The 27,880-nt window shown below is 52.9% G+C and overlaps 1 protein-coding gene across 1 annotated transcript; it reads right to left on the reverse strand.

Moving 5' to 3' along the window:
- Positions 1-404: 404 nt before the first annotated feature.
- Positions 405-25,537, reverse strand: MMP2 (matrix metallopeptidase 2). The gene is made up of 13 exons (XM_072750211.1): positions 25,254-25,537; positions 22,095-22,321; positions 21,027-21,175; positions 19,797-19,925; positions 19,390-19,563; positions 16,361-16,534; positions 15,288-15,461; positions 13,365-13,520; positions 12,067-12,202; positions 8,212-8,348; positions 7,027-7,186; positions 2,967-3,076; positions 405-1,310 (listed from the first exon to the last, which is right to left on the reverse strand). Exons 1-13 carry the CDS (start codon positions 25,407-25,409, stop codon positions 1,207-1,209), a joined length of 1,986 nt encoding a protein of 661 aa, XP_072606312.1. The 5' UTR covers positions 25,410-25,537; the 3' UTR covers positions 405-1,206.
- Between the last annotated feature and the right edge of the window lie 2,343 nt (positions 25,538-27,880).

Raw genomic sequence — 27,880 nt, forward strand, 5'->3', positions numbered from 1 at the left:
TACACCAGTGATGCATGTCAAGTGCCCGGCCCCCATCAGCACTCTGTTAATGGAGGGGGTGTTACTGTTGTTCACTGTTGGTGGTATTAGTGTTAGAACGGGTGTTATTGTCAATGAGAAAACTGAGAGTCAGGAAGGAAGCGAGCCTTGAATGAGACCCTGCCAGCAACATGAAAGAACCACTGCTATTGCAAGGCTCTTTCCACGGGACAGAGGGACTCCAGCTCACCCACTTGGAGGGTCTCTTGCTATTTATTTTGGCAGCTCTGACCCTTGCAGCAAAAGTCACCTGAGCCCTGGAGGGAATAGAGATTTAAACTTTTTGGTTTTTTTCCCTCTGCCTGGGGCTCAGGGGCCATTGCCCCTCCCCAGGCTCTGCAAAAAAAGCCCACAAACACCCGCCACTCAATTGGTGTCTTTATTCATACTCTGTTGACATTTCCCATGGGGAACTGTTGAAGGGGAGGGGGCAGGGCTGAGCAGAGAGCCGAGGCTGGCTTTTTCCTCCAGCCAGTGGAGGAATGGATGGGGGAGGGCTGTACTAAATAGAGGGAACAAGAGAACCATCCCTATGTGGGCTGAGATGCATCGTGGAGTGACTTCAGACAACCTGAGTCCTTCGGTCAAGAAATTCAATCACAAAGTGGAAAAATAAACATCGAAAGAAAAGAACAAAGTGCATACAAAGCAAACTGCTAATGTAGGAGAGGTCCTAAGGCAGCCAGCAGTGAGAAGCCAGGTGTGTGGGGCGGCCACATCCGCGCCCCTGTCCCACTGCCCCATGCCACGCAGGGCTGTCAGGCCACCAGTGCCCTCTTGAGACAGTTTCTGTCTGTTGGCTCCGAGGGTGCTGTGAGCCACAGAAAATCGTGGCAGGGGAAGAGCCTGAAGTGTGTGACAGCACCAAGGCAGCCCAAGGCAGGGCTGCATTGAGAATATCAAGGCATCTCTTTGGGGGTGGCTCTGGGGGGCTGGTGGGATACGGGGGGGGGGTGAGGGCAGTTGGGAGGGGTACAATCAGCACCGTTCCTTGGGCACAGGGCAGAGCCACTCTCCAGAATCTTAAATTACCAGGTAGGGGTGAGCACGCCCATTTAACTACAGAGCTGAAGGCTGCCAGGCCCATCCGGGTCCTTCCCTGGCGCTCAGGGCCCGGTGTGCAGAAGGCAATGTGGGGGGGCAGGGCCTGGGGGAGCCAGAGCCTGCTCAGCAGCCCAGCCAGTCGGATTTGATGCTTCCAAATTTCACGCTTTTCAGACTTTGGTTCTCCAGCTTCAGGTAATACGCACCCTTGAAGAAGTAGCTATGACCTGGGATGAGAAAGAGGGGAGGCTGTCACCACCCCACCCTGAGACATGGAAGGTTCCTGGGAGCTTTGAGAGCCACCGGCCATAGGGCACAGGCTTTTCAACCAGAGAAGATCCCTCTGAGGCCAGAGGGAAGGGAATGGCTGGGGAAGTCCACTCCGAGTCCCTGTTTTTCATCTTGAATGGGAATTAAGATACCGACCTCTTAGAGCTTGTGGCGAGGACTACATCAGATAACATATGCTATTATGAGTATAAATAACAGCACTCCACTGAGCATGGGTACAAACTAAGCAAGTCCCAGAGACCAGAGGTAGCAAACTAGGAGGCTTCTCACTCCATCAGGCCTGCAGAGGGGTTTTATTTGGCTTGCACAAATATTTTGTTTTGTTTTGTTCTGAATTCTAAGTTGCCAACACATAAACATCTGGAAACTTCACACGAAAATATACATTTCTTGCTTCCTCTTAAAACAGCTAGGATAGGGACGACTGGGTGGCTCAGCGGTTGAGCGTCTGCCTTCTGCTCAGAGTGTGATCCTGGGGTCCCAGGATTGAGTCCCACATCAGGCTCCCCACAGGGAGCCTGCTTTCCCCTCTGTCTATATCTCTGCCTCTCTCTCTGGCTCTCATGAATAAGTAAATAAAATCTTAGAAAAATAAAATAAAATAAAGCAGCTAGGATATCTAGCAGCACTGGGTCCCGTTCTTGCAGCAGCCTCAAGAAGCAGATCATTGTGAAGAAGCTATGTGCCTTCTGGTTCACCACAGACCCCACCCCTCCCTCCTGTCTGCCTTGTCTGCTTCACTCATTGGTGCTACTGGCCCAGCCCCTATGGGCTTTAAAATGTGTGACTCCTGACATCGATGATCTTGTTTGCCTCCTTTAAAAGCCCGGCACGTGAGAGGGACTCCATAGATGTTTATTCTTGAAGAGAACCCTTAACCAGGCCCCTGAATTATACTTTGCTCTTTCTTGGACACGTGAGACCTTTCGCCACAGGAGGTTTGGGCCGTGTGCTTCGCATATGATAGGGGCTCAATAGAAATCTTTGTGGAATTTAATTGCAACCTCCTCTGAAAAGCCAAACTGGACTCATTCCCAGGACCCTGCAGACCTCACAGAAGCCTCCTCAGGAATATGTTTTTCCAACCCCAAATCCTATCCCTTGCTGATACTTGGTTGTATTTTACTCAGTGAGGGATGGAGTTGAGTGGGGCATCTTTGCCACATCAGCAACAGGGCATGACAAAGTTTGTCCTGTCTCAAATGGAGCCATCCTTCTGCTAATGGGAGGCAGTCACAAGGCCTCCTGTGGAACCTGAAAGGGCCTGGACCAAACCCCAGAATGAATGCAGGGCAGAGAGCCATGTTTCTTGTTCCAGCAGGCCTCCTGCCCTCCCCTTCCCTGGCTCCAGGCCCTGCAGCTGTGAGAGGCCTTTCTGGGTCTTACTGCCTGGAGCCGGCTGAGTGCGCAGAGGTCAGGGGTCTGGATGCCTTCCCAGTACTGGGCTGAAGGGGCTGGTTTGTTCCCCGCCCCCGCCCCAGCACCACTTGCCTCCCTACACAATGAGGGAGTGTGTGCTTGTGGGGAGCTGGGCCCTGGCTGGGGGTGGGGAGGCCTGTCCTAGAAAGCGGACAGGGCTATGGGCAGCTCACCACTGCCTTGCAGGTCCACCACGGCGTCCAGGTTATCCGGGATGGCGTTCCAGGCATCTGCGATGAGCTTGGGGAAGCCAGGATCCATCTTCTTCTTGACTTCATTGTATCTGCAAGCAAGCGGATCTGAGGGACCAGTGGGACCTCCAGGAGGCCAGCCCTCCTCCCACCTTGATGGGAGAGTCCAGCCCAGGGAAACCAGCCCTAGCCCTGCCTGGAGGCAGCCGGCTGGAGTGGAAGGCCAGGGAGTCAGACTGGGGTCTGGATCCCAACTCCACTACTCATTATTAATTACGTGACTTAAACAGTCCCATAAGAGCAATCTTGTGATTATTGCTAAAGTGTAACCAGTGTGTTAACCACTTTCCATATACTTTCTCAGTCAATCCTTGTGACAATCGCAAGGACACAGTTATTACCTTAATACCAATTTTACAGGCCAGAGGCTTAGAAAGGGCACCCAGCTTCCAAGGAGTAATCCAACCCAGGCCTCTCTGGCTCCAGGGCTGTAAATTGCTTTCCAAACCTCCACTTTACCAACTATAAAATGGGGTTGTAGTTAATGTTTTTAATTGACATATATAAGAATTGAAAGAACATATATGCAAAGTGCCTATCTCCATATCTGGTACTTAGTAGATATTTGGGAAATGTTAGTCCCTTTACAAACTTCTGATCCCTGCTGTGGTATGAAGAGCACTGGACTAGGAGCCTAGGGACAAATTCCAGCCTCAGCAACCTTTCACTGAGAGGCTTTGGACAAACTGCTGCTTCTTTATCCATCACGTGGAGGTAACAATCCACATCCTGGGAGATGATCTCATCTGGGACGGCCAGGTTAACAGCGCAGGTATGTGGGTGGAAGCTCTGTTAGTCAGGGGGCAGGCCTCCTGCCACTGGAGTCCCTGCTGCTGCTAACAGGGTGAGTAGTTATCCTGGGCTGTGCCTTTTATCCAGGTAGTTACCTGGGGTATTAGCTGGCATATTCTTCTTCCTGGCTAGCAATGTCTCCATCTTTTTCAATTTGGGGAGAATTTCTTAAATGCTAGGCTCACTTTGATTCCTTTGCTTCTCTATTTACACTCAACCTATTATTCCCTAAAGATTTAATGAGCTCCTCCTCGTCAGTGGATATTGCATTAATCAAGATAGTGCTTGCTTCGGCAGCATATACTAAAATCAAGATAAAGTCTTGCCCTTGTGGAGTTAACTTTCTAGACAGACCCATGGTTGAATGCCATTCTAGTGACAGCCAGGCTTTCCTCTGCTGTGCCTCAGAGTGGATCCTCTTCCCCACGGCCACCCCAACACCACAATAATTTCTCCTGTAAGTTCCCTTCTCCAGGGGGGTTCGCTTCCCCCTTTCTCCGTCACTCTGAGAAACTGCCAGAAAAGCCTTCCTTGATCCCAGCTGCATCATAAGACTGCTTGCAAAACCTAACATGCTTCCTCGTGACCTGGTGTACCAAAGCCAAGTCTGCAGCTCAAAATCCCAGCCCTCCATCCACATCATCCACATGGCCTTCACTGAAGCCCCACCCCCGACCCAGAGCTATGTGCCCTATGTTTGCATCCAGCCTAGCCACAGAGGGTGGGCAGGGCAGGAAGCCACCTCGTTTTATAGATGTGGGAACCGAGGCTCAGGGGAGAGAACCAATTTGGTTCCAAGTTCTTTTCCTTTGGGAAGGGCCCGACATCATGACATCAGAAGGTGCTGGCTCTGCAGGGGCTCGGAGCTCTTTATTCGGCTCTCTGTCCCCAGGCTCCTACAGTGTTTCCTGCTGGCTGTCTTAAAAGGTTTCTTTCTCTGCGACACCCTGTACTTCCCCACAGATGTGGAAACTGGCAGTGTTAAGAACGCAGACGCTTCCGTCCTAGCTTTTCTGCGGGTGTATCCTTGAGCCACTTCAGCCTCAGTTTCTACACCCGGAAAATGGGGCTAAAGATAGTATCTACCCTACGTGAAAAATAAAGGCAAAATGCACATATGTCTATTTCCCTCATTCTACCATAAACTTTGCAAGGAAAAGTGTGACTATTTCTTGACCACTGTCTTCCAGCACCTGGCTTTATACAGAAGATATCAAATATACGTTTAGAAGATAGAAGATATCGAATATACATTCGTGGGCTTAGTGTAAGCTTCCAGAAGCAGGGGCTGATTACTCCCTGGATTAAACTAGGGGATGTCAGGCTGAAGGCAGCAGCTTTGTCCTCTGTCATTGGGGGTGTCTGTCCTTCTCCTGCAAGGAGGCCTCCAAGTCCCCTGCACACTCAGCTCCAGTAACAGATATATCGGTCTCTTCAGGAAATCCAGCCCTGAGATTCCGATAAGGCCTTTGGCTCTGCTGCTTTTAAATAAGTTTCACTGGCCTACAGCAGCGCATCCTGGACCCCAGCTTTGGAAGGTGGGCTTATTGCAGAGAAGGACTGAGAAGCAGGTAACCTTGCCCAAAACCCAGCCAGGCTCCACCACAGCCGAGCGTCCTCGTGTATGTGCACACATGTGCATGTGCTCACTCACATTCACATGTGGTCGCATCTGTCATATGTGTTTTTATCCACGGGGGTGGGGAACATTGGAGGGAGATTATAGAAGTCCTTTCAATACCCTGAATCGTCGACACCAGTGCTCCAAGATTCTAAGATTCACGTTTCTATGTGTCTGCGTCTCTCGCCGTCTAGGTTCTAAGATTTAGAGATTCAGGGCACCTACCAGGCTGAGAGGCCATTTGTAGTATGTGCTAGTGCTGAGGAGTGTTCCGGAGCCTCTGGGCAGAAAGCCGGCCCCAAGGTTTCCTGGCTGACTGTGTTCTTTCTTGAGGTTTGAGATATCCATCAGTTTGAGCTGCTAAGTATCTTAGAAATACGTCTGGAATTCCTCCCTGACACAGGCAAATAGCTTCCGCATGCAGAGCCTCTGGGGGCAGGGTGGTGGGGAGCAGGGCAAGGGGAGAAGAGAGTAGCCTGGGAGGGAAGCTGGAATGTTCCAGGGAAGGCAGACAAAGGGCCGCAGATGCAGTTGCAGCCACAGGAGGAATGCAGGAACCACCCCCTGCACCCCCCATGCCTCCCTACTGCCCAAATGACCCTCAGGGTCCCGTGGAGGGGTGTGGGGTTACGGGACTAGAGAAGCAGTTATCATCCCGGCTCTGTGGTCAGCACACTTGCACTTAAATAATGTAGACCAAGTTATTTCTTTTCTTTGGGCCACAGTTTCCTTGTCTGGGAAAAGTGAAGAATTATAATCAAACTCCAGAAGTCTGGATGGTCTTTCACTGACCATTCTTGGACACCGGGCTCCCTGACCCATAGCCCTGATCATGGCCTCTTGGAACTGAACCCTTCCCTTTTGATGACCAGGAGCAGGGAGCTACCTGCTTCCAAACTAGCCCCCTGCCAGTCTGCACCCAGAGACACTGGGCTGGTGGCAGACACGCCAGAGAGTGCCTGCTGCTTCCCATGGGACCTGATTTGGAAGTTCCTGCTGGGTCCTCAGCGCCACCCCCCGCCTTCATCACCCCTATTTCTTCACACCCCGCTATCTAAGGTATAGTAGTGAATAGTGAGGAATAAATAGCATAGTCTCTGGGAGCCAGAATTCCAAAGTTCAAGTCCCAACCTGCCACGACCTGGCTGTGTGACTTTAAGCTAGATGCTTCCCCTCATCTGTAAAATGTGAATAGGAGTAACGACATTTATCTCGTAAAGTCCATGGAATAGTGTCTGGTGGAGAGTGTGAGTAGTAGCAGTAATTAGCTTTATTTTTATTAACCGCCTTCTTCAGCGAGGCACCCCCAAATGAGAGGTTCCAGACAGGCAGACAGGGGCCCCATCCAAAGACTTCAGAAAAGGAAAGGAGGTTCTGACCACCTTGCACCAGAAACGTGCCCAAGGATGGTTGATCCTTCGGGGACCTCTCAGAGGCCGGAGGGGGAACCCACGGCCCCAAACCACCGACTCTGCCCCAGGAAACAGGAAACCGCAGCACGTCTTCTCTACACACACACAGCTGGCTGTGCTGTCCCCCTTTCTACCGCCCACACCGCCAAGCCCTTACCTCCAGAACTTGTCTCCGGCAAAGATGTAGGTCTTCTTGTTCTTGCTCCAATTAAAGGCAGCATCCACGCGCTGAACGTCAGGGGGCAGCCCCAGGCTGGTCAGCGGCTTGGGGTACCCTCGCTCCAGGGTGCTGGCTGAGTACACCCAGTACTCATTCCCTGGGGAGGGAGCAAAGCAGGCGTTGGTGGCTGGTGCTAAAGCCCCTCAGCCTGGCCTCTTCTGCCTATCGTCTGTCTGCTGGGGATGCCACCATGGCCACTCTCGATGGGGACACGAGGTCCTGCTCACTTCTGCTTCAGTGCCCAGGATCGGGACTCACATATATGGTTTTACAACCTGCCTCTAGAAGCAGCCCTTGCTATTCACACGCTAAGTGCCACACTTGCCATGAACACCTTCTCCTAATTGGTGCCACTGCCCAGGACCACTCTGGGATGGAGGGGGTGGGGAGCTGGCTCGTGGAACACGTACCTGTCTGATGCCCCAGGAAGCCGTCCCTGTGCCCACACCTCAGACCAGGGCAGGGTCCAGTTGGTCCTCCCTGCCCTGCCATAGCCCTACTGCATTTCCTCACAGCCTGCTTTTCTGTCTCCCTCGCCAACTTGTGAGCTCCACGAGGGCAGCGGCTGGATCCCTGGCACGGGGTAGGTTCAGATGCTGAATGAGCAGGTTTCCCAAGTGTTAGCCACGTGACCCTACCCCTCGTAATTTTTACCATTTACAGAGACTTTCCGTCCTCTTATTGACCTCCTATTCTGTTTTCGAGGAATTCATCCTGAATTCATCTTGAAATCCACGGAGATAAATTTTTTTTTGGAAATCAATTTATTTTAAATGTTATAAGTGAGATCATCTTAGAAAAAGTTCTAGCTAAAATCGTTGTCTGCCAAAGGCTCCAGCATTAGAAAAGTGTTAGGGACACCAGCACACAGGCACTAAACTGTGATTTTCCTTCTAGAAGAGGATCAGGATTGGAAATTAAAAGGTAATGGAATGTTCACTCTGTGGGCTAGTGCTGTTTGATGCTGGGTGTCTGAGCCAATCCCCCAGAGGAATCCCACGCTTTTGGAACTGATGGTTGAAAGAACAGATGCTGAAAGGACAGGGAGTACCCACAGGTACACAGGAACCACGGTGCAGAGCCCCAGGGATCTGAGGGCGAGGCAGAGACCTTCCCACGCACCTGCAAAGAATACAGCCTTCTCCTCCTGTGGGGCCTCGTACACAGCATCGATCTTTTCCGGGAGTTCAGGCCAGAATGTGGCTACCAGCAGGGGCCCCATGGGCTTGTTCTGTGGTGTCACTGTCCGCCAAATGAACCTGCGGTGGGGGCAGGGGACACAGGAAACCACACTCTGGGTCACTCTGCAGCTGTTACCACGTGTGCCTCCTCAAGCCCACCCAAAAACTTCCCATTGATGATGCCTTCAGACGGGAAGGCCAGGTCAAGGGCACGTGGGGGCAGGACTGGAGAATGAGCAGAGCTCTGCCCACCTGCTCTGCAAGATGCCAGGGCTGAGAAGCCACGTTGTTTGCCCCTGTCTTGCTCCTTCCTCCAGGAAGCCTTCCCTAACTACCTCCGTCATACCACATTCTTCCTCCTCAACACGAGTGTCTGGAATAGCAGTTTGATGATTTTTTTTTTTTTTTTAATTTTTTTTTTTTTAATTTTTATTTATTTACGATAGTCACAGAGAGATAGAGAGAGAGGCAGAGACACAGGCAGAGGGAGAAGCAGGCTCCATGCACCGGGAGCCCGACGTGGGATTCGATCCCGGGTCTCCAGGATCGCGCCCTGGGCCAAAGGCAGGCGCCAAACCGCTGCGCCACCCAGGGATCCCCAGTTTGATGATTTTTTAAGATGGTTTATCTCTCTTATTAGCTCAGATGTCCATTGAGGCAGGGGCTGATGGTACTCAAATCATCTCCTGAATTGAAATGGAATGGACTCGTGTACTTTGGCAGGGGCGAGAGCTCTTATTTACGGACTTATTTACTAAGCACCATGCCCTTTGTGTGTCTTGTAAAATGAAATCTTCACAATGTGACAAGATAATATGCACTCCTGGTGGTCTATGAGCATCCACGATACATTTATTTCCCTATCATCCTTCTTCACACAACTTCCATATTTATGATCCAAGCTTGCCCACCAGCAGACCCATCCCCATTCTGATGAGCTTAAGCCACTGGTCTCGAGGTACGATTCTCAGGCCAGTAGCATGAGCATCATCTGGGAACTTTGTTGGGGCCCACTCGAGACCTATGCACCAGACTCTGGGCTTGGGGCCCAGCAATCTGCTTTAACAAGCCTTCCAGATGATCCTAATGCATGCCAACATTTGAGAACCACTGGTCTAAGCCTATCAGAGCTTAGAGTTTCCTAGAAATTGGCATGGATTCAGCAGTTACTGTATGATTCATGTGGGCCCAATGAGATTGAACAGACAGACTTGTAATTCACAGCTGGGGAATCTCTCACTCTCTCCTGCTGGATATGGCCAAGGAAGCCTACAGCCCCCACGGCCCCTGGCAGTCATTGTCTGACCATGAGGGACCCAGCCTCAAGAGGATGGCAGTGGACAAAGATATCATTAAGTCACTGAGCTTCTTTCTGCCCTTAGAAGCAACCCTACCCCTGGAGTTCATACCACGTGACAGCAATTTCTGTCTGTTGTTTAAGCTGGTTTGAGCTGGGGTTCCCCGTTATCTGCAGCCCAAACATCCTGCTGCAGGAAGGTACCATCAACTTTATTGGGCAAATGAAGCTCAGAGAGATCACAATATTATCAGGATTTGAATCCAGACCTGACTCCAAAGTTCTGGGTTTAATTATCTTGCAATATTACCTTTCTCCATCCCCCATTTTGCACCTGATCAGGGCTTAAATATTTGCTGGTTAATTCAACAAACCCATCAAACACTCATCACTTTCCTTCTGAAATTATGCTGTGTCAGGCCAGGGATGGCTTTAAACCTGGGCCTGGGCTCTGTACCCTTTTCTAGGTCTGCATTTCTCAGATCTAAATGTGTGGTCAGGGTTTCCTTACTGGGAGGTGCTCCAGGCTAAGGACAGTCCTGGGGAGTGGGGCCCCTGACTCACCTCTTCCCCATCCCCATAACGGGGGCTGCTGGAAAGCACTGGCATCTTTTGTTACACTTCCAGGTTTGGGCATTCAAGGCCTGACGGTACCTGACTCCTCACTGCATTCTGGGTCTCCTAGCTCTCTCGGCATTTTGGCCATCTCCCTGTTGGCCAGAAGACTCTGCAAAAAGCAGGGCATCCTCCCTGCGGCACTGAGCCCAGTGCCTGGACCAGAGGAGGATGTGCTTCACAAAAGTTCATGGAACATCTTCCAGCCTCATCAGGCTCTTTCCATCCCTCCCCTCTGCAAGCCAGGAAGTCTCACATCTCTACGGCTCTGCTCTGATCTGCTCCTGTGGGGCCCCCTGCCCAAATACCCTTCCAACCTGTCAGCTTGTCACTCCCACATGATTTGGTTCTTCTTTAAAGGCCCGCTGAAGAGCTGCTTCCTTTTCAGAGCCTTCCCTGACTTGCAGGTGTCCAGGCAAGCATTTTCAAAATACTTCTGCAAGTCCATTCCTTTCATCCGGCTGTGGATTGCTGTCAGGTCTCCCTGCCTGTTTCCCAAATCGGACTGCTGCTGCTCACACTTCAATGAGTATAAGAATCATAGGGGAATTTGTGAAAATGCAGATGCCTGGGGCCCACTCCCAGAGATTTCAGAGGGCCTGGGGGTGGGCACAGAAACCCACACTCCTAATATTTACACCCTTGGGGGCTCTGGTGTAGGAGGCCCATGGACCTCTCTAGGCATTAGGCAGCCCATCTGCTCTCAGCAAGCCAACTCCCACAGCTCCTAAAGCAAAGTAGTTGGCACAATAGATGCCAAGTAATTGTTTATTGATAATACTAGCTAGTATGATCCAATACACTTGCCTTGTGTCAGGCATGAGTCTAAGCATCTAATCTTACAACATCTAATCTCTACAACAGCCCCATGATGCAGGTTAGAATACTATTCCCATCTTATAGATGAGAAAATGGAGGTACCAAAGACACACATGATTAACTTGCCTATAATCGTGCAACTATTAAGCACCAGATCCAGGATTCCAACCCAGGCAATCTGGCTCCAGAGCCCATTCTGTCAACTACCACACTTTCTGAATGGTTGGATGGATGAAAGGATGGAGGAATGATGACAGGCTAATGGATAATAGATAAAGAATAATGGATAGATGACGGACAAATAGATGAATGATGGATGGGTGTACGTATACATGAGTATATGTACAGTCAGATGATGGACAGACCCTTCAATGCGGTCCTAGATACTGTCTGCCATTCTCTGGGAGGGCTAGGGTAGCTGGGTGAGTTTCAGCTCTTGGTTGATTGAATGGGGGGCCTTTATCTATAGCATGAAGGATACCACCCCTCCCCTGTGGTTACTTGCTCCCCTTACAAAGCACGATTTGGCTATCCGTGGTCAAGGCCATTCCAGGGGAAAGCCTGTGGGAACCTGGATTGTCGTTCCCAATTCTTCCCTCCACCCCTTTTTAGAATGACACATCCATGTACATTTGCAATGTGACCTCACATATACTACCCTCTATAGCAGGTGTTGGGCTTGGCCACGTGATTTGCTTCAGTCAATGGAACATTCTCAGCCATGTTGTGAGTGAAGGCTTTAAATGTTCTTGTGTGATTTGATTTGGCCTCTTATGCTTGTCATCTGCCACGAGTAGCTGCTAACCCCAGGAGAATGAGTGACACACAGAACGTACCCGAACCCAAACCACAGCCTGAAGCCAAGACACCTAGCAGACCCACAGACTAGGACAGAGCAAAAGAAATGTCTGGTGTGGTAAGCCACTGACATCTGGAGGCTGCCCCATACACGGGACAAACTGTCTATACAGGCCATTCTGTGAAGCCTCCAGTGGGCTCCCAGACCATGGGAATAACAGAGGGAATGGGTAGAAGGCAGGACAAGAAGCAAGCTCCTGCACTCACCGGTCCTTGAAGAAGAAGATCTCCCCACGGATCTGAGAGATGCCATCAAAGACAATGTCCTGTTTGCAGATCTCAGGAGTGACAGGTCCCAGAGTTGGGGTGGGGCCAGTGCCCGTGCCAGCATCAGGGGAGGCCCCTGGAGGAGGACATGACCTCAGACTCTCCCCACCAGGCTGAGCCCCCGGGGCTGCCCACTCAACCTGCTAAGGGTCAGAAGAAATAGTATTCTGGCCTTGGATTGAGCCCAGGTGAGACACAGAAATGATGCCTGGATGTGATGGGTGGGGGACAGGAAAGAGAAACCAGAACCCCCAGCACCTGGTCCTTTACAAATGCTCTTCACCAACACCACCCGAACCAGTCCTCATCATAGTACTTCCATTTTACAGATGAGGAAACTGAGGCCCACCAAGGTTAAATGACTCACCCAATCATTCAACTCCAAAGCTTGGGTCCTTAAGCCCACAGGAGAGTCAGAGCCAGCAGCGGGCACTTTCTCAAGGACTCATCCCTTTGCTCCTCATGACAACCGGCCACAGTGCAAACTGAGTCCAGGGAGGTAAAGACCTGCTCCATCACTTGTTGTGAGTGAGTGGCAGAGGCCCTCAAACTCCGCGCCTCTACCTCGAGCCGGTGTTCCTTCCAAAATCTGTGTGCCCCCAGCTGTCACCCAGCACCACTTCCACTACTTTGACTTGGTCCAGGACCATCTTATAGCCACTTTTTTTTTTTTTTTTAAATGGACCCATTCTAGCCTCATTGTAAGTATTAGTAAATAAATCACTAGTTTCAAGCTCTGGTTCCATTGTGCCCGTTACACATTAAAATAAAAGAACAGGTAGGAAAACTGGACATTTTTATCCCTCTGTATCATCAGGGTCTTTCCACATGCTGAGCAATTCTGTCCTGGGTTTTAGCTCATTCTCCTGAATTCTAAACCTAACTTGGTGGCTCAAACCTGGCAACCCTGTGCCAGAAGGGAACCTTGGTCAGGCCTCAGTGTACCCACCTTGAAAATGTGGAGCCAGTTTCTCCCTGCTGAGCTCACGGAGTGGCTCCGGGAAGCCAAGAGGGACATGAATATTGATATTATTTGGAAAAGAACAGGACCATCCAAAGGAAGGGGACTAACCCTTGAGGAGCTGCTCTGATATGCTCAGAACAGATCAACGCTCCTGCCTCCATCTCCTGCAGCTCTGGAAAGATGGGACCTTGCTGGTTCCCAAGCCCCAGGCCTCCACCCCAGGCTGCATAACCTTCCCAGACTCCCATCCCGAGACTCCCATGCTGCGGGTTACCATAGAGCTCTTGAATGCCCTTGATGTCGTCATGGGACAGACGGAAGTTCTTGGTGTAGGTGTAAATGGGTGCCATCAGGGCTCCAGGGTCCTCAGAGTGCTCCAGTCCCATTGCATGGCCAAACTCATGGGCTGCGACCAGGAATAAGCTGTACCCTAAGGGCCACAGCGAGGGAGAGCGGTAGAGAGACAGGGAGAGAGATGAGAGAGGAGCGAGGCTCTGACCCCAGCGATGCTGACTTTGAGGACATCCCCATGGTAGGGGGCAGAGAGCCCTGCAAGTGGCACATATTAATTCTCTCTTCTCCTGAGAATTCTGGGTCTGATAGACTATGCCCATTGCTTTCAAGGAGGGTCAGCCAAAGTTCCTTTGTTCCTTCCAGGCTGGGCTTCATGCAAGCTCTACAGGAGACCAGGAACAGCTGTAAATCCTCTACTTAAAGTCTCATTTGTTAAAAATCTGGTTTTCTGCCTTTATGTTTTTCTACAAAGAGTAGGGTCTCCAAGAGGTAAGAGAGTGGGTCCCCTGTTTCTTCCCCAGAGGAAGCCATAAAATCCAGTCTCACTTGGAGTAGCTGCCCAGGCTCAGTCACAGAGAGCAAACCCCATTTCATACTCTGTTGCAGGATGAATTGAGTCTCCCCAAAAGATAAGTTCATTCCTAACCCCAAGCACCTATGAATGCAACCTTATTTGGAAATAGCACCTTTGCAGATAAATTAAGTTAAAATGAGGTCGTACCAGGGTAGGGTGGGCCCTTAATCCACTGTGACCTGTGTCGTTCTAAGAAGAGAAGATACTTAGAAGGTCACGTAAGAACAGAGGCAGAGATTGGAGCAATGCAGTCTTCAGAGGGAATGTGGCCCTACGAATGCCTCGACTTTAGACTTATGGCCTCCAAAGTGCATGAAAATAATTTTCTGTTGTTTTAAGACACCCAGTTTGTGGCACTTGGTTATGGGCACCCCCAGGAAACTAATACATGCTATGAGTGTGCCACACGAGCTCTGGAGCCTTAAGCCCTCCCAGCAGATGGAGAATCCCACCTTTAGGCAGAAGCTGGAGCAGAGCACGTAATACCAGGGTATGTCCTAGCATGGCATTCGGTAGGGGTTAAGGAAAACTCTTTTGGCTGGCTTCTGGCAGTTAATGCAATCCAAACTCCATCTCATCGTAAGTAAACAAGAAGAAAAGTAACCTAGAAAGAGGCTGATCGAATTCTGGCCAGCCCTGCACCAACCCTCTCCCCTGTCCATCTGGGGCCACCAGGGAGCTTTGGGCCCAATGCCACCCAGCCCTGCAGACTAGAGTGGGCATGGTGCCCCCAGGCACCCCTCTACTCCCTGCGTTGACCACATAGTAAGGTCATGGCCTATCTCCTGGTCACTCTCTTGCCCCAGCCTGTGTGCCCTGGAGGGCAAAGAGCTGTGTCAGGCAGCTGTCCTCAGCACTCAGCACTGTCAGAGACCCTCCCTACCATTAACAACTTGGCAAAGGGACAAGGAGGGCTGTGGGGGCTCTCTCGTGCTGCCTCGAGGGTGGCTTTGGACGATGAGGCTACTTCTGTTTTCTTCACGTCTCCTGCCCACCTAGCTCCTTGAAGGCAGCTCTCCATTGGAGCAGGAATGCCTCGTAGGGGAATCGTTCTCTGGTATAGGATACTCTGTGCCCAGCACTGAATGTTTTGGGCAGGAACCACGCCATCTAGAGGGGTAGTCAAGGTGGAGGGAAAATGCAGCGTCTCCAGGGATGGGCAGGACCTCAGTCAACATACTGTCTCTACCAGCACAGGTGGGTGTGTGGGGCTGGTGTCTGTGCCTGAGGTGGGTGGCCAGTGGGGTGATGGCGGGGAGGGCAGGAAGGTTTCCGGTGCAGGGGCGGGATGGGGTCTGGTGTTTCTGCCCAATGGTCAGAACCTTGTACCTTGGTCGGGGCAGAAGCCCCATTTGCGGTCATCATCATAGCTGGCCGTGGTGGCGCACCACACCTTCCCATCGCTACGGCCCGCGCTGGTGCAGCTCTCATGCTTGTTGCCCAAGAAGGTGAAGGGGAAGACACAGGGGGCGCCTTCCGAGTTCCCACCAATAGTGGACATGGCTGTGGAGTGAGGGACATGGGTCAGGGGGCAGTGAGGAACCCGAGGCTACCACTAGGGAATGACACGATGCAGACAGTTAACAAACCATGATTACTGAGTACTCACTTGCTCAGGCCTGGGCACTGGAGCAAGCACTTTATACACATTTCTACAACCCTGTGCAGTAGGGAGCATAACCTACCCCCTACCCCCACCCCACCATTTCATGGATGGGAAACTGGAACTCAGAGAAATGAAAAAACTTGCCTGAGCAGCTACTGCTAGAAGTGTCAGGGAGAAGATTCACACCCACGCAGCCAGATCCCAGAGCTTTGATTAGCCTCCCATGGACGAGGCCAGAGGGACCAGAGGCAAAGGGGGCTGGGCAGAGCTAGAAGCACCCACATACTCCCTTAGACCAGGAGCTCCTTCACGCAGGGTCCTGCAAAGACCTACCCGTGTCTCCTGCAGAAAGCAGGTGCTCAGTAAAGATGGGCCAGGGAAGCAAGCAGGAAGCAAGGAAGGGAGGGAGGAGGAAAGGAGGCAGGGAGTCCTTACTGAAAAACAGACAATGAAGGCCAGAGATGCAGACAGGAGCAAAGAAAGGCAGGGAAGAGAGACTTCAAGAGGAGACAGAGAAAGAGAAATGATCGCAAAGGAAATCGACGGAAGGTGGGCCATTCAGACCGGTCCCGAGCTGGTGGGACATCAGGCATTTCCCAGACGGCTCAACTGGCTACGGGTGCCCGCCAACCGTTCTGATTTGGGTGCCCAACTGTCCCAGCTGCTAAGCACTCTGACTGCCACCCCTTGTCCTGGGAAAGGAGGTGGGAGGTGGGGAGGGCGCTCTGGGAGGTTCTGCGTGTAGGGCAGGCTGCCGGCCGAGGTGAGGGGTGGGGGGGGGGCGGGCAACACCCACCGGTCTCGGGGCAGAAGCCATACTTCTTGTCGCGGTCATAGTCTTCCGTGGTCCCACACCAGCGGTAGCCGTCCGTGCGGCCCTCCGTGGTACAGCTGTCGTAGGAGGTGCCCTGGAAGCGGAACGGGAACTTGCAGGGCTGTCCGTCAGCGTTGCCACCCATGGTGAACAGGGCTGGGGGCGGGGGAGAGAGGGGAGGGTGCGAATGTGAGCGGCCACCGCCTGCCTGCCTGGGGTCAGCTGGCCGCCGCGTGGGCCCAGCCCTGGCTGGTCGCCAACCGCCGGGTCATGCCATTGAGGTCAGAGCATCGTTAAAATATTCAAAACCCATCTCTAGCCGTTGGTCAACTGCTGCTTCTCTGGGCTCCTGGAGAGTACTCCTGTCCCCCCTGGCCGCCTCGGCCCCTCCCCTGGGATCTTATGGACACCTCTCTCAACCCACCCAAACTCCCTCCTCCCAACAAGGAGATGGTAAAACCTGAGGCGCGTGGGGCTCCCCACCCACACCCTAGGGTCTCTGTCCCTGCTGCTTGGTCCATGCCCACGCCACGTAGATCGTGGTTGGCAGGACCACAAGAGGCTTTCCATTCGAGAGATAGGAAAGCAGTTCTGCGAAGGCTCACTCTGGAACTGCTCGTGGTCATCTCTCTCTTGCTTACAGTCTTTGTCTCTCTCTCTCTCACACTCACACACACACACACACACACAGAGGAAGCTTCACCTCCCTTTCAACCTCAGGCGCTTTCCTGGATGGTCCTGCTGTGGTCCCTGCAGGGGAGAGAGGAGGAGAGGGGGAAAGTATAACATACACTTTGTTCTCCCATTCTAACTTCCCCAAGATGTGAGGCTATGACTGGAGAATTTGGGGAGAGTGGGATTCGGAGTCTGGGTTTTGGTCTCTCTTAGGTTCTCCTCCTGCTCCCCCAATGCCTTCATCCTAAAGCTACAAAATGGTGTGTCTCTGGAATTGCCAACTAGCAAAACCACAAGTGCGTAACAAGGACCATCTGTGCGCAACGGCGCCAGAGGTGACCTCATCAACCCCCATTAACTCCACCATGACCAAAATGTGGGCCAGAGATGGCAGGATCAGGACCCCATAACCTCACTACTCTCCTCTTCCCAACCAAGAGACCTTCCCCCACAATGCCAGAAACAACAAGACTCAGAAAGAACCAAAACTGAAGCCACATGTCTTGGTGGCCTCAGAGAAGGAAAGGCACAGTGTTAACCTCTGTGGAGGCCAGCCTCTGCTTCTGGCCTCCCAACAGCTGCATTTTTACCACCCAGAAAGCCCCATCTCCTTTCATATCCTACCCCCAACAAGGATAAAGGGAAAAGGACACTGACTCAGCAGTCAGGAGGGGCTGAGTAACCAGAACCTCTATTCCAAGACCCAAACACGCGCGTGTTGTACGTACTTGCATCTGGCTAAAGATCAAGTATATGGCTAATGTCCAATGCAGGGAAAAACCAAACTTACAAATTACAGCTGTTTCCACTTCTACAATCAAGGCATTTTGTTCTAATCACAGGGACTGACACAAGGCAGGGTTAACTCTGATTGAATCCCTATTGGGAAATGCAAGATACGTAAAATATTTTTGTTTAAAAATTTCTGACTTATTAATGGTCAGTGGTTTGAGCTCTTACTTAATACAAAGTATTGTGTGAGCTTGGTATTAAAAGCATAAACAGGAACAGATTAACTAGATCTTTGTTCCTTTCCTTCTGTTAAGATGGCTGGTACTCAATGTCCAGTAGCTATGGGGTCAGAACAAACATGTAAAATTACAGCCGAAAAAACACAGGGATATATAGATCAAAGAGTCTTTATGGGGAGGGAAAAGAAACAAATATTTACAAAATGAATTTTTGGATTTTCTCCCATTTCCCTCCAGTTTTCTGGGCTTTTGGCTTCTAGAATCATCCAGTATGATGATGTGACAAGTATAAAAACGTACATGCTGTCTTCTTATGATTTCCGGTTATGAAGTGTGTCTCCTGGTGAAGGATATATTTAAAAAGGATTGAGTATGTCAATACCTTGACCCCTTTAAAAAACTTTTCCCTCTGTATGGTTTCAAAACATCTGAAAATGTTATGTCTCAAGCATTGGCAAAAACACATACAAAAATACTGAGTCAGGCCTAATGTCTTTGCCAAGACACAGAGATGCAGACACAAGCAGATACAAAAACCCAGAGAGGCAGATAAGGAAGAGGCCCCACACCCAGACGTGTGTGCAGGAGCATGGGAGTCCGTGTCCACACACACACACACACACACACACACACACACACACGGGAAAAGTCGGTCAGAACCGGGAACAATGGCTGAAATTCCCAGGGCTGGTGTCCCCAAACCAGGTTGGGTATCAGCCTCTGTGTCTGAGTCTTGCTTCCCAAGCTTGCTAAGCTTCCAAGCCATCCTCCACAGCCTCTTCTTCAGTCCTTGAAGCCCCCATCCTGGCCTGGGGCTAGAGACTGGTTCTAGAGAGAATCACTGGGCATTTTAGTAGTTCTAAATTCATTCTCATGCACATTAGAAAAAAAGTAATTAGTACAACAAGCCAGTGATTTGGGGCACCCAGGTGGCCCAATGGCTGAGCATCTGCCTTTGGTTCAGGGCATGATCCCTGGGTCCTGGGATCCAGTCCCTCATCGGGCTCCCTGCTCAGCCTGGGAACCTGCTTCTCCCTCTGCCTAAGTCTCTGCCTCTCTCTCTGTGTCTTTCATGAATAAATAAAACAGTTTTTTTTTTAAAAAGCCTGTGATTTCACAAATGCTATTGCTAATGACAAAACCAACAAACCGATTTAATGAAAGTATTGTGTAAATAATCGTGCAGATGAGAAGGACACAACCATGGCTCACACGAGGGTGGTGGGGCCTGAATGAATGGAGTGGGGGCATGCTGGCTGGCTGGCAGTGTCAGGCCTGTGGAGGAGTAGGGAGGGCAGGGGGAGAGCGGGGAGCCTGGCAAGGTAGAGGCTGAGGAGGAAAGCCTGGGGCCAGGTGGAAGCTCACCTTCGTGGGGGCAGAAGCCGTATTTGCCATCCTTTTCAAAGTTGTAGGTGGTGGAGCACCAGAGGAAGCCGTCACTGCGGCCAGTGTCTGTGCAGCTGGTGTACTCTCTGCCATTGAACAGGAAGGGGAACTTGCAGTACTCTCCGTCGGCATTCCCGTACTTCACACGGACCACTGCGTACGGTAACACGAGGTGGACTGTCAGTGTCTCCAGACCCTTCTTTGGAGACCAGGATTCTGACTCATTCAGGAATGTGACCTCCTTCCCATGGCCAGCTCTCTGATCCCATCGGAGCAGATGGAGGTGTCTGGGGTTGCCAGGGAAGCCACGGTCCTTGTTGCTAGGGACAGCAAGGCATGCAGAGGACCCGAGAGGAGACCTGGCATGCAGATGTTCGCTCTCTTACCTTGCCCTTCTCCCAGGGTCCACAGCTCATCGTCATCAAAGTGGGAGTCTCCCCCAACACCAGGGCCCGGGGCAAAGGCATGAGCCAGGAGCCCGTCCTTGCCATCAAAGGGGTATCCATCTCCATGCTCTGCAATACACAGGGTCTCAGCTTCTAGCTGCCCCAGCGGGGCCCTAACCCAGCCACATCCCTGTCCATGGTCCCTCAACCCTAACATCCATCCCTTTCCCCGTCCTGGTACGGTCATCCAGCCCTGGGAACACAGAGTCTCAGTAGAGTTCCTGACTTGATTATAACTATCCCACCCCCCCCCCAAGTCTATACAGTCCCCAGGATCTCTACCGCTGACTTTCATTGTCTATACTACCACCAGTGATGTCATACCTATCCACATACTAATGTGCCACACCCTCATCCTCACCACTCTCTCATTGTCCCGTCTATACCATTGTCCAGATCACCTACCCCACATCCACACTGTCAATTTAACCCTATATCTGACCCTCAACTCATACCATTACCACTATCCACAATGTTTTTTTTTGTTTTTTTCACTATCCACAATGTTAACCCACAAGTCTACTTTGCCACCCAGGTGCATACCACCCACCCACATGTTAACACTGTTGCCTCTGCCATTCACCCACATCACAATACCACTCACAATCTCCACATTACCTACCTTCGTGTCTATACTACTGCCAGTGTTCATAATACCAACCCACATGGCATCCTTGATGCCAGGTTCTAGCCCATTTCCTCTCAAGTCTACACTACTCTGCTGTTTCTGACCCTCTCTCACATCTAGAATTCCTCAGTGTCCACCAGCTTTAGCCAACAGAACTTTCTGTGACGATGAGGAGATTCTTTGTGCCATTCAATTCAATAGCCATGAATCTCATGTGGCCACTGAGGAGCTGAAGTGTCGCTAGTGTGACTGAATTTTAAGTTTAATTTAATTTAATTTTAACTGATTTAAATTAAAATGGCCCAATGTACCTAGTGACTACCACGTTGGGGGATGCAGGTGGACCACCTGCTTTCAGGATTACACTGCGTCCAGGATAAACCCACTGTCACATCATCTGCCCCCACATCAATGTGGCTTTCCAGGGTCTACACATCTTCTACTTTCCTAAGTAGAAGCTCTGTTCTAAGTCTAAGCTCTGCTCAGGACCCCGTGCCCCTCCAATGGCCAGACTGCCTTCTGCTGACCCCTCTTCTGCCTACCCCAGCGGCCAAAGTTGATCATGATATCAGCCTCTCCATCGTGGATACGAGAAAACCGCAGCGGAGTTACATCACTCCAGACTTGGAAGGCACGAGCAAAGGCATCATCCACTGTCTCAGGGTCCAGATCAGGTGTGTAGCCAATGATCCTGCAGGGGGTGGAGATGCATATGAGTGTGTCTGGGTGTATAAGGGAATGGGAGTGTGCATATGCACACGAGCATGCAAGTACATGTACAAGTGTGTGTGTGTGTGACCATGCATGAATGTGTGCAAATGTGCATGCATGTATGCAGGTATGTAAGTTTGTGCCTAAGCGTGTAAGGGGTGCATAGGTTTCTGCAGGCATGTATGAGTGTGCATGAGTGTGTATGCACAAGCAGGTATACGTGTGTGCATGTGGAGCAGAGCTAAGAGAACAGTCCACCCAGAATGCCTTGGGCTTCTGTGGAGTCCTAGACCAGCCCACATATCCACACCTGGCTCAAGTCTCCTTTCTCACCTCCGGCTGGTGGGGGGGGGCGGGCATGAATAGCGCTTTGAGGGCTATGAGACAGAGATCTCACCCTTGGAATCCAACATGAATCATTCAGAGGGAGCTCTCAGCCCAATTAACAACCAATAATTACAACTCTATAATACCATATAAAACTCAATTAACAACCAATCATCAAATCCTTTCACCCACCCTATGAGCCCCTCTAATAAGGGCAGTGACTGGCATTCCTTACACTCTCACTGTATGCTGGGTGCTAGGATATCCCTTTATATCGGTGACCAAGCTTAGTTTCCAACAAACCTAAGAGGAGGTTGTGTTTTAGCCCCATTTTATAGACTGGAAAGCCAAGGCTCAGAGCACTGCAAGCCAAGCAGCCCACTGCCCCAAGGCTAGTGTGAGATTCAAGTTCTGGTCTCACTCCAGTTCCTAAGAACTTTGGACTCAACTTCTGAAGATGCCAGGCTGTCACTGGATACACCCTGGGTCCCCACGAAGGAGAAGGCAAGGCCCAAGGACGCTCAGTGTCCCCCAGCTCTGGGGCCCCACTGCCTGCAGCCCTGCCTCGGCACCTGTATGTGATCTGGTTCTTGTCCCACTTGGGCTTTCGGGGGAAGAAGTTGTAGTTGGCCACATCAGGGTTGCCACAGCGTGGCTTCCGCATGGTTTCGATGGTGCTCTGGTCAAGCTCCCCAGTCTGGGGCAGCCCAAAGAACTTCTGCATTTTCTTCAGTGTGTCCTTTAGCACAAACAGGTTGCATCTCTCTTTGGGGCAGCCGTAGTAGGTGTTCAGGTATTGCTGGAAGAAACAAACAGCCCGAGGCAAGCAGCCATGTTAGGATAACATAATGTTGACCAAAACAGTCAGGAACCTAACGGCACTGGGATAGAATCCAGGTTCCCAAACCAGCTCTGTCACTCACTAACTGAGTGACCTGAAAGCTGTAACGACACATGGCTGGGGGCGCGTGTTGGGAGCTTACTAGATGCCCCTAGAGCAACTCTGTAATGCAGTTACTCTTGCTATCTCCCTCATACAGAGAAAGAAATTAAAGCACAGGGGAGGGGGCACCTGGGTGGCTCAGCAGTTGAGTGTCTGCCTTCGTTTGGCTCAGGTCATGATCCCGGGGTCCTGGGATCGAGTCCCACATCGGGCTCCCCTTAGGGAGCCTGCTTCTCCCTCTGCCTACGTCTCTGCCTCTCTCTGTGTGTCTCTCATGAATAAATAAATAACATCTTTAAATAAATAAGTAAAGCACAGAGAGGTTGGGAAATTTGCCTACGATCCCCCAGCTCGCAGATGGCAGAGGATGGATTTGAACCCAAGCAATCTGGCTCTGGAGCCCAGGCTCGGAAGTATAACTCTCTGCCTCTCCTCTTTACCTCCACCATCTCTTTTAATTCACCTAACTGCTGAAGACAGAGGGATTTGGTTTTCTCACTTTCCTTAGGATATTCAAGGCTCATGTGCATGGATTCCTGTAGCAGACAGACCTGTGTTCAAATCCTAGAGCTGTAATTTCCAAAAAGAAGATCATCCTGTCCTCAGCTAGCTCCGTGCTCGCTGAGGCCTAAACTAAACAGGCCCCTAGGGAGTTTCAGGGACCAGCTCAAGTTTTTGTCTCCCTGCCATGTCCCAGGACCTGTGCCTCAGTACTCGGGAGAGACTGGTGAACATAACAGGTGTTTCCAGTCTCCAGGGTGCAAATCCCAGCGTGGGGAGGTGGATGGACCACAGTCTGTGCAAAATTGGATGTGTGAGGTATGTTATGTTGGAACGGTGAAAAGAGCCCGGAGACTTTATTACAGAGGCCCTAACCCTGTTTGGGTGGGGGTAGCTAGGAAAGGGAAAGAGAGAGTATAATAATAGTGACAATGAGAATAATGACCACAGTTATCTCCTGTTGAGGCTATACCATGGGCTAGGGGCCCTTCAAGGTTTCTATGATGGCCTCACCCTTAACTCTGAGACCCACTCTCATGCTGTTTGCAGAAGCAGCTGAGACTGTGAAATGAAGTCACTTGCCCAAGGAGGCTGGCCACTCATGACGCCCTGATGAGAGGCCAGGCGGCCTAAGCCCAGAGGCTGCCCCTCAAGCCTCCTACTGCATGGCCTTGGGGCAACATGGACTTCCATGTGCTGTAGGAGGTGTGGGGACCCAGGGAGCTCTGTCAGTGTTGCAAAGCCCAGCCCCAGGCAACAGCCACATCATCAGGCATGCCAGCTCCAGATCCTTGAAATGAGTAGCCCCCTAAAAATGTAAGGTCTCTCAGGGCGCCTGGGTGGCTCGGTGGTTGAGCGTCTGCCTTCGGCCCAGGGTGTGATCCTGGAGTACCAGGATTGAGTCCCACGTTGGGCTCCCTGCGTGGAGCCTGCTTCTCCTTCTGCCCGTGTCTCTGCCTCTCTCTCTGTGTCTCTCATGAATAAATATATAAAATCTTAAAAAGAAAAAAGACAAGTATGATCTCCCAACCTATTTATCCAGCAGGGACAGAAGCTTATATGCAGGGAGAGGGACTGGTGGCGTCACATTCTGAGAAGGGGTTCCTAGGGTGACCAGGGGGTAAAAAAGTCCTGTCCTGGGCAGGTTGAGGGCCAGGATGAAGGAGAATAGATTTCTGGGGCGTCTGAAGCAGTAAAGAAGCAGATGGTTCGTGGGCTGGGAGGTACCCCTGGAGGCTCCAGGCGCCTACAGGGTGAGAGTAAGCGCCCCTCTGATGCCCCCAACCCCCTTGAGTAACGCTGCAGCCGGTCGGTCCAGGGAGCTCCTCGGCCAGGCGAGCGCGCTGGCAAAACAACCTCTGAGCCACAGCTCGGAGCGCCGCCAGGAGGGAGGACTGGCTGGCTGCGGTCCCACCAGCACGGGGCTCAGTCCGCCTCCGCCCCCGCCCCACGCGCCGGGGCCCCTCGTGCGCCTGCCCCTCCCTGCGCCTGGCCCGCCAGCTCCCTCCCCGGTTCTCCAAGCCTCTGGAGAAGTTCGAGGAAACTTTCCGAGGTGCAACGCTTGACCCTCCGGGCCAACTGTCCATTAAGCCAGGTGAAAAGGATGCGCTCTTTGCTTCCCTCCGCCCCATGAATACTGGCCCAAAGATCCCCTCCAAGGCCCCTCTCCAGATGTGTGCCCAAGGTTCCCTGGCGTTGGCCAAGCTCTGCTTTGCCCTGAGTTCCTGTCCCTATGTGTGCCAAAGTTAACCCAAATCGGGCGCCAAAGGACCCTCTTCTCAAAGTCTCACGCGGGACCCAAAGATCCTCCACTTTCAGGAGACCCCTTTCAGACCTCTGGCCAAAGGCCGAGCAAGACGCTTGCCAAGGGCCCGTGGCCAACCCCCCAGATGTGTCCAAAAGTTGTTTACAAAGCGGGCCCCCTTGCCAAATCCCCCCGTTACAAGACAATGCCCCTTTATTTACAAAGGAGGTCCCTTCCAGCTGTTGGCCAAAGCATCCCCGGCCCTGCCACCGCTGGCTCCTCGCCCACCCTGCGGGGCCTCAAAGTTGCCAAGTTGTTTACCCAAGGCCTTCTCCCATTACCAAGGGGCTGCACAGATCCCGCCTCCCGCCCGCCAAAGACCACCCCCCACCGAGCGGTTTCCAGCAGCTCCTCCCCACGCCGCGCGCCCACCGCGGGGGCGGCTGCTCCGGAGACCCCCACCCCACCCCCACCCCCACCCCGAGCCTCGGCCTCCGGAGTTGCTCCCAACTCGCCGCCCTCCGGGGCCGGGCCGCAACTCACCACGGCCAGCTCTTTGTCCGTCTTGGGGGCGACATCTCCAGGGAACTTGATGATGGGCGACGGCGCGGCGGCGGCGCGGCCCAACAGGCAGCCCAGGACGCAGAGCGCCCGCAGCGGGCCGGCCAGCGCGCCCCGGGCCCCGCGCGCCGGGGTCATCGCGCTCCCGGGCCCCGCGCGTCGCCCGGGGGGTCGCTGGCTCGGTGCGTGCGGCCGCGGCGCCGCCTGCCTGGCCCCGCGCTGCGCTCCGAGGGGCCGCGCGACTGACTCGGTGGGCTCGGCTCGCCCGGCTCAGCGGCGCATGGTCCGCCCCGCGCCCCGGCCCGCGCCCCAGCCCGCGCCCCGGCCCGCGCCGCCGCCGCCGCCCGTTGCCGCTTTGTACGGCTCCAGCCCCAGATGCGCAGCCTCCAGCCGCCGCCTGGGGAAGTCTGGATGCAGCGGAAACACGGGATGGGGCGGCCGCCAGATGTGGCCTGCGGGGCTGGGAGGGCGCGGGCGGCGCAGGGAGGGGGCGCGCTCGGCCCGCCCCGCGCCGCCCCGGCCCGGCCCTCCCCGCCTCCCCTCCTCCCTCCTCCCCTCCTCCCCTCCTCCCTCCTCCCCTCCTCCCCCGCCCCGGAGCCCCGCGCCCGGCCCCGGGACCCCCGCCCCCCGCGGGAGACAGCGGGCGCGACCCCCCTGGACCGTGGGCGCCCGAGGTCGGGGAGCAGCGGGGCTGGGAGCGCCGCCCGCGGCGGGGGCGAGGGCGCGAGGGGCCGCGCGGAGACGGGGACGCCGGCTCAGAAACGGACGGTCAGCGGCGCCGACAGAACTTTAGAGATAAGGACGGAGCGGCGAGGACCGGGGCAGAAAAGGAAAGAGCAAGAGATGTGGCCACAGGGAAGGTGGAGGGAGGGTCGCGCCCTCTCCTCCCCTCGTCCTTCCCGCTTCCTTTCCTTCCTTTCTTCCTCCTGCAGATATTGGAGCGTTTGCTTGGCGTCCGGCGTGATGCTGGGTGCGAGATGCATACTTGGAAACACAGGGGTTATGGTCCCTGCCCAAGGGGGATGTCCCCTCCCTCCCTCAGGAAAGACAATTAAGTGCTAAGGAGGGACTCTGGAGGGCTGTGAGAACATCTGTCCTCAGCCCCTCAGCTAGTGCAGATGGTCAGGGGAGGCTTCCTGGGAGAAGGGACTTCTGAGCTACCACCTACAGAGACACGGGAGTGTTGGGTGGGGGTTGCGGTGGGAAGGACGTTTCAGGCACAGTCTGGGGCACCCTGAGTGCAAAGGTCCAGAGAGGGAAGACCGCAAGCCGCCCTGGAGAAGGGAGTTTCCCTCTATCTAAAAAGGGTGGCGGTGTTGAAGGGCAGGGTCAAGAGATGGGACTGGGATCAGCAGGGACCAATTTGAGGACCAAAGCCATGGGCTCCAAGGGCCAGGAGCAAATCTTCTGGTGAGGGCCTTCAGGGCTCATGGTGACAAGTCTGGACTTTTCTCTTGAGAACCGGAAAAGCCTCGGAAGCTTGGGTCTCAGTGGGCTTCAGACATGCACAGGCTTGCCTGGCAGCAGTGTGCTACGTGCCTGCCAGCACTCAATCTGAAAGGAGGCCTGAGGGAGGGACTTAGCCCCACAGGAGGGAGCCAGACCCATGGGCCTGACCTGAGCAGAAGCCCTGGCTATCTGAGGGAGGGTGAGGCTGAGGTCAGTGGGGGAGAGGGATTGTTCCTGGCTCTGCCCCCTTGGACACATGTCCGTGTCCCGTGGGCAGCCAGAGAGTCAAGCTGCAGAGTGGACAGCTGGGAAGATGGAAAAAGTTGTCTCACTAAAGCCGGGCTTGCAAACTCGTGGCCTGTGGGCTGAATCCAGCCTGGACAGCATTTTGAAACTTGGGAGACTTCATGTAGAAATCTGACTTTCTGGTTTTCTTTCAAAAATGCCCAAACATCTGGCAATCCTGGGTGCCAATTTTCACATGGCAACTGGTAGCTGGCGATAAATCACAGCTGCCCCGTTTAGATGAGGCATGAGCTTTGGTTTGCCACAGTCTCCACTGTTCCCTGTTGCCTCGCATGGGGCTTGGCTCAGTTGTGCTCATAGATATTGCTGGCCCCATTCAGGGTTTAACCGTTTCCCAGAAGGCTTTGTAAGACACTGCAGCCTAAACACCATAGCTTTGGGGCTCCTCTGCAGAGGGCAGCTTTAGCTGAGCAACTTTTTTTTTTTTTTTAAAGATTTTATTTATTTGAGAGAGAGAGAGAGAGAATGTGCACACAAGTCAGGAGGAGAGGCAGAGGGAGAAGCGGGCTCCTGACTGAGCAGGGAGCTGATGCAAGGCTTGATCCCAGGACCCCAGGATCAGGACCTGAACCAAAGGCAGACGCTTAACCAACTGAGCCACCCAGGCGCCCTGACTGTGACTCTCTACAACATGCATGGCTTTGGCATTCCGGGGCGTCGGTGTCCGGTGTAGGTGCTTGGTGTGCATTTAGAAATGGCATCAGCTGCAGAAGTGAGGGAGGAGTGGCAGTGCCCGGCAGTGACTAGGGCCCAAGGTGCCTGGAGAGCACAGGCAGTCTAGTGGCAAAGGACTCGTGGGTGACCACATGAGATCCCTGTGTATCCCTTTCACCGCCTGCCATTAAGAGCCTGCC

Source organism: Vulpes vulpes, chromosome 2 (genome assembly GCF_048418805.1).
Source record: "Vulpes vulpes isolate BD-2025 chromosome 2, VulVul3, whole genome shotgun sequence".
In the NCBI taxonomy this organism is placed as follows: domain Eukaryota; kingdom Metazoa; phylum Chordata; class Mammalia; order Carnivora; family Canidae; genus Vulpes; species Vulpes vulpes.